This window comes from Solanum pennellii, chromosome 7, assembly GCF_001406875.1.
Source record: "Solanum pennellii chromosome 7, SPENNV200".
Taxonomy (NCBI): domain Eukaryota; kingdom Viridiplantae; phylum Streptophyta; class Magnoliopsida; order Solanales; family Solanaceae; genus Solanum; species Solanum pennellii.
The window spans coordinates 1,282,146-1,288,891 of record NC_028643.1 but is presented as its reverse complement, the minus strand read 5'-3'; the positions used below and the strand labels follow the sequence as shown (position 1 = coordinate 1,288,891).

Genomic DNA, 6,746 nt, shown 5'->3' with positions numbered 1-6,746 from the left:
TTTCAACAAATTTCGAGTTATGAAGATATATATAAAATAACAATAAAAGTCATATATATATATATTATATATATATATATTTTATAATAATATAAAATCAAACAATCAAAATAATAATATGATACTCAATTCACTATACCATATATATATATATATTTTATAATGATATAAAATCAAACAATCAAAATAATAATACGATACTCAATTCACTATACCACGTCCTTTCTCGTAAAATAATTTGGAAGTCACGCAAAAAAATAACTTAAGGCTAAATTTATTTAAACGGAAAAAGAGCGAAACAAAAGGGGGTAAAGAGCAAAAATGAGCAGAGTGCTTTGTAAATCACTCATTCCTTCATTACTTTCTTCTTCTTCCATTTCTGCTCAGTTCAGATTCAAATACTTTTCAACTTCTTCGTCTTCATCATCTCCCAGGGTTTCTCGTATGGCTACCGAAGCTTCATCTTCATCTTCATCTTCATCGTCGTCATCTGCATCTCCGTCTCCTTCCTCTGCCATCGATTTTTTAACCCTTTGTCACCGCCTCAAGGTAAGTCGCGCTCTGTTTTTGATTTTTTTTTTTGTGTTTTGAGTGTGATTGGAAGACGATGAATGTTTTTGTGTTTGAGGAGTTGAGGATAGTAGTGTGTAGTAGTTAGGTGTGAGTTGTACTATGAGCATCGTGAGTTGTACTAAGTTCTAATTGCATTGGATTTTGCTTTTCTTTTTTTTTTTTTTGTATTTGCATTTGTTCTATTTCAGTTTGTAGTGATGAATGTTTTGTGTATGAGTAATGAAATTGTGATGTATGAGGATTTTAGTGTGTTGTAGTTTGATGAGAGAGAGTTGGACTTTGTGCATCAGGCGTTGTACTAAGCATCACTTCACTACTTACTTGTATTTGATTTTGCTTTTTCTATTTGCATTTTATCTATTTCAGTTTGGTTAGTGTCTAATGCAGCAGCTTGTTATGATGAATGTTTTGTGTATGAGTTATGAAATTGTGATTTGTGAGGATTGTAGTGTGTTGTGGTTTGCTGAGAGTTGTACTATGTGCATTGCGTGCGCCCTGCAGCGTGTTGTACTACCTTCTACTTGCATTGGATTTTACTTTTCTTGTATTTGCATTTTCTCTATTTCAGTTTGTGTAGTATATAATGCATCAGCTTGTAATGATGAATGTTTTGTGTATGAGTTATGAGATTGTGATGTGTGAGGATCGTATTGTGTTGTGGTTTGCTGAGAGTTGTACTATGTGCATTGCATGCGCCGTGCAGCGTGTTGTACTACCTTCTACTTGCATTGAATTTTACTTTTCTCTATTTCAGTTTGTGTAGTATCTAATGCATCAGCTTGTAGTGATGAATGTTATGGTGTAATGATAGGCGAGTATTCTGGTGTGTAGTTTTCAGAGAGAGTTGTACTTTGTGCATTATGTGTTGTATTAAGCTCTACTTGTATTGGATTTTGCTTTGTGTTTGCATTTGCTCTATTTCAGATTGTTTGGTATATAATGCAACAGTTTGTACAATGCTAAAATGCAGTCATTGTCTATTTTATGCTTTCCTTTTTCAAATTATGCTTTTACTACATGGATGTTTTGCGTATGAATATGGATCGTGATATATGAGGATAGTAGTGTGTGTTGTTTCCAGAGACTTGTACTCTGTGCATTTTACCACACTCTACTTGCATTGCGTAAGAGAATATATGTGTATCTTTAAAACATCACTGTGTTGTGTTAATTGCCTATAGCAAATTCTAGTTATATGCTTACAACCTCACATAACCATTCTTTTCATACTGTGTTTTTGATAAGTGAAAAGGTAACTTATAAAGAGGGATAAACAGTAAGCTATTGCATCGAAACATAGTTATAAGTTCTGCAACATTCGTTTTATATTGTTATATTTTCCCATGTTATCTCTCTGTTCCATTGTCATCTTTTATGCACTCTGACTAAAATTTGAGTTTGATGACGTGATCAGACGACAAAGAGAGAAGGTTGGGTACGTAGAGGGGTTAATAATCCTGAGTCTATAGCTGATCACATGTACCGTATGGGAGTAATGGCTCTTATTGCTGCTGACCTTCCTGGAGTTGATCGTGACAAGTAAGTGTTTTTATTAGTTGACATTTGTGCGTTAGCTTTTATGCACTTGGTGCATTCCTGTAGTACTGTGTTTCCAGTAAACATAAGTATTCTTATAAAATGATGATGTACTGTTTTTTCTTTTTCCAAATTTAGGTGTGTTAAGATGGCAATTGTGCATGACATTGCAGAAGGTGAGTCTGTCACATATGAGTATTCCCTATGCAAATTCTTTTTTCTGTTGGGATTCTTCTCTGTGTATTTGGTTGTACGTGTATCAGTTATATTTCTGTGTTATTACAAGCTTTATGGAACAAGATTTAATGAAGAGTAAAAAGTATGGTATAAAAAATGATGGATTACTTATAATCACATAAACTTATCACATCTTATAATTTGGAAAAATATTTTAAGGTTTCCCTTTGGTATTACTTCCTCAGATAATGGCAATGACTATTGATCTATAAACCTTATTAGACCTGAATTACATCATTTTTTTTCTCTACCTGACAAAGATGAAGTAAGACTTAGACTTATCTGAAATCATTCATATGAAGCTTGTTTGTAGTGACAAAACTGCTAACAATTATGAACTCACAGGTGTGTCTTAATATTTGGTTTAGGTACTTGTATTCCTTTTCTTTTACCTAATTTTATTATATTTGAGGAATTTGCATGATTTACCCTCTACCTAGCTAGTTACAACCATTCTAGACAGTTACATCAATGTAAATGAGTGATCCAGTAACATTGGTTTTTAATTTGATAAATGGAAAAGTAATAAGTTTAATGGTTTTAGAGGACTTGTTGAAAAATATTAGTAGAGGTTGTATGAAATTTAACTTCAATGAGAAGAACATAGAACAGCCATTAGAACATGAACTTGAAATAATCTGTCTTTTCACATAATCAATCATTTTCACTTATGAATACTTCCACTCAAATGATCTTCGCTAGAACCAGTGTCTTGTATAGACTCGGTAGGACAAATCATCTGTGTCTTTCCTCTTCAAATCCTGAGTACTTTTTCACTTGAAAAATTTGATAGCTTCTTATTAATTTTCTTCATCAAATATTTTCTTGTGTTCCTACTGAACAGCAATTGTTGGAGATATCACTCCTGCTGATGGGGTTCCAAAGGACGAAAAGAGTAGACGAGAGCGAGCAGCACTAGAAGACATGTGTAAACTTTTAGGTGGAGGATCCCGAGGTATTGCTTCTCTTCTCCGTTGGATTCTTGTGAACTAATATAGATTGAGCTTTGATCTATTCTCATGCTTGATTATTTGCGTTGGGCAATTGCAGCCAAGGAGATCAGTGATTTATGGATGGAATATGAAGAAAATTCTTCTTTAGAAGCCAAAGTGGTGAAGGACTTCGACAAGGTATTGTTTCTCCACAAAATTGCTATCCACGGGTGACTGAAGAATGTCCATTCTATTGCTCAGTTGCTGTGATGTAATGCTATCTGTGATAGTTATCTCTTCCGTTAACTTTATTCAATGCTCTCCTCTTGACTGATATGTTTTCTTCTAGGTGGAGATGATACTTCAGGCATTGGAATATGAAAATGGTAACTTCTTGTTTCTCTCTTTTCCCCTGGATTTCGGATGTACACTGGATATATTGTACTCCCTTTGTTCCAATTTGTATAATACTTATTTTTTTTTAGTTTTTCCAAAAGAGGATGACACTTTTCTGTATTTTGTAAATCTTATAGCCATGAGAATATCATGGCATATTTAAGGCCGCAGGTTCTAGCACATTGTTGTTTTTGATGACCTTCTAGTGCACTATTGGCATGTGCCAAAAGTCTTCCTTTACATCTTAAACTCTATGCCCAGTTTCTGAACTTAGTTGTCATACTGCATCCTTCAGCATGAGAAATATACACACCATGGTAATACCTTTGGAATTTAATGATTGTGCTATTACATTGTAGGACCTATCTTGAGAATTAATCAAGACAGACATATCTTAGCATTCAAACAATGTAAACTTATATTTACTTGATTCAATTTATACTTTTTAAGTTTTACCTTCCTAAACATTCAGAAAATAAAAATACAATAATCTCTTATTGTAATAAGTACTGATTTTCGGCTGTAAGTTGTTCGTCTCTTGATGTATGGACTGGTTCCCTCGTACCATGAGAAGTTGCATTTAATTTTTTTTTTGAGCTAATGTTACTTATCTTTGTAATGCAGAGCAAGGGAAGGATTTGGAAGAATTTTTCCAGTCAACTGCAGGTGCCACGTTAAACATTTTTATTATTCGACCACAATTCATGTCTTAAAGTTTTAAATTCTACTCATTCTATTTTTTGTGCTGCCCTTTATGTAGTCTGGATCTTTGTTCCTTCTAGCTCCATCATAACCTGCTATTGCCTTGCTGTTCCAAATATGTTTATAATGCATCTCGTCATAGATTGCCAAGTTAGTGGTTAAACGTTGAGCTTGAATTCAGGATAACATTCTATTCTCTGAAACTCTTGACATTTATATGTTGATTCATCGAAACGATTAGTGAATAACACTAGTCTTTTTGATTGGACAATCAAGTTGTTGGAAGTTGGAATTGAACTTTTGCGGATAGTTCCCCCCTCCACCTTCTTATCATGAGAAATCTTGCGATTTGTTTTGAATATTTTCCTTGGAGAATTTAAGTTTCTAGATTTTGCATACATAAGATATGTCTCCACCAGTGGATTTATCTCATGGAAAGGATTCTTTGATAACCTAAAGATTGAGTAGAACAATGTAGCATAGATTTCGAGATTAGATTTCTAAAATAGACAAAGGATGTGAAAGATACTCATTATATTCTCTCGTTTTCGATCAGATTGTGTGTATTATATGGTAGGTGTTTGTGTTTACTTGGTTGCCCTGATGAACACATTCACTTGTGTCACATTTAACTCGAGTAGTTGCTATAGAGAAATATAAATTCAAGAAATTGGTAGTCCGAGGTCATTGTAGTTATGATGTTACTACTTTAATGAAATGGAAAATTTCCTTGCTTTGAGACTTGGAAGTTATTATCTTCTTCTTTTGCATGGATCGATTTTGATAATAACCCATGCCTTAAGCTGATGAAATCTTTGATAAAACGCATCCAGGTAAGTTCCAAACAGAGGTGGGCAAAGCTTGGGCTTCAGAGGTAGCATCAAGAAGAAAGAAATCCAACTAAATTGTTGTGGTAGTCAAAGCTGGATTACAACTTGCACCAGTTGTATTGCTGATGACCCAAATTCTAAAGGTTGGTCTTATCATCAGTGTTTCAATTCCTGTTTTCTCATTAAGGAAAGGGAAAAAGTCTAAAATTTGAACCGTACCAGTCAAAATTGTTCGATCTTGTACTCCGTTAAACTTTTGGGCTATTCACGCCGTTGTGGTTAAAAATTATCAAGTTAAGGGTAAAACACACACTTGAAGTATCCTTTTTTTTTTTTTTAGTTTCATACCCGAACTATTACGTGAGTTTAGTTTCTTACCTAAACTATCACCAAATGTTTATGGAAACACACCTCAGCTATCAGTGAACAATCGATAGTTGAATATGTTTCAATAAAATATTTGATGATAGTTTAGGTAAAAAACTCAAAAAATCGGGATACTTTAGGTGTGTTTTTAACCCTTCTCCTTCCTATTAATGAAGCTCCAACGAGAAAATGGGTAAACTCCACATGCCCGAGTTTTTGAGGAAAAAAAGATCCAAATTTGACCCTTCCAACTTTTGTTTTGGTTTATAATTACCCTCGATTGTTGCCTTGTTAAGTTTTAAGGGCAAAAAACGAGACTTTTCCCCAACAATGGGGTAAATATTAGATCAAAACTCTTAAACGGAGGGTAACGTTGGTCTATTTTGGACAGTACTCGGGCAAATTTGACCGTTTTCCCTTTATAAAATTTTGAACATTTATCTTATCACTCTAGTTTTTCTCTTTTGTTTTTCCTCCAGGTTACAGGATCACTTGAAATAGAAGGATTCCTAAAATAGCCCCATGGATTCTCTCAACTTTAAAAGAAACGTTTGTTTTGCCTTTTTGCTTTTAAAAGTTCTGCAACTAGGAAAATGCTCAACTTTGGTATTTTCAGATTTTGTTTTTTAATTCACACAACTCAAATCTAAAAATTGGCTAAATCTATAAAGAAAAAAGCTTAAAGATTCCCCTCTCCCAAAATATATATAATCTAGAATCATTTCAAGTGTTTTATCACGAAAGTGATCAATCAAGCAGATGATGATGGTTCAGTTAGTAAGCTAACAATCTTACGAAATGATGGAAGAGGAGACCCTGATAGTTTGTGTATTGATAATTATATTTCTTATGTCTTAATTTATGTGCTTCACTTTTCTTTTAAGTTCTTTTTTAAAAAAATATTATATTTTTATATTTAGTAATAATTTAATTGTAATATGTTTATTTTATTTCTTAATATAATGATTTAACTAACTTATAAATTGGGACAAAGTATCAAATAATATGCTCCCAAATTTCACAACTTTTTATTAGTAGCTCAAGTGGGCAAAGTGTTGGCACCACTTTACCACTGCAACAAGAACTAGGGAAACGCAATTTTGCTTATTGTTTAACATGTCATCTTGCAAATGATGGGTGAAAACTTATTCATATTCGGTATTTATATTAAAAT

At 33.3% G+C, this 6,746-nt stretch overlaps 1 protein-coding gene across 2 annotated transcripts; it reads left to right on the top strand.

The window, feature by feature from the left end:
* The first annotated feature begins 288 nt into the window (after positions 1-288).
* Positions 289-6,448, top strand: LOC107024151 (HD domain-containing protein 2). Of its 2 annotated transcripts, XR_003579376.1 has the most exons (9): positions 317-549; positions 1,988-2,112; positions 2,248-2,285; positions 3,191-3,301; positions 3,397-3,476; positions 3,628-3,664; positions 4,299-4,340; positions 5,210-5,349; positions 6,052-6,448. XR_003579376.1 is itself a non-coding variant. In XM_027918448.1 (8 exons), exons 1-8 carry the CDS (start codon positions 322-324, stop codon positions 5,278-5,280), a joined length of 732 nt encoding a protein of 243 aa, XP_027774249.1. In that variant the 5' UTR covers positions 289-321; the 3' UTR covers positions 5,281-5,349. The 2 variants fall into 2 exon arrangements, 1 of the variants encoding a protein (XP_027774249.1); XM_027918448.1 differs by lacking the exon at positions 6,052-6,448 and having other exon boundaries at positions 289-549.
* The last annotated feature ends 298 nt before the right edge of the window (positions 6,449-6,746 follow it).

What these genes read in the sequence shown, in the direction of transcription:
- LOC107024151 (XM_027918448.1), top strand. Translation starts at nt 322, where the DNA reads ATGAGCAGAGTGCTTTGTAAATCACTCATTCCTTCATTACTTTCTTCT. An exon ending in TGGTGAAGGACTTCGACAAG is followed by an intron (nt 3,477 to 3,627) that starts GTATTGTTTCTC and finishes GTTTTCTTCTAG; the next exon opens with GTGGAGATGATACTTCAGGC. An exon ending in GGCATTGGAATATGAAAATG is followed by an intron (nt 3,665 to 4,298) that starts GTAACTTCTTGT and finishes TTTGTAATGCAG; the next exon opens with AGCAAGGGAAGGATTTGGAA.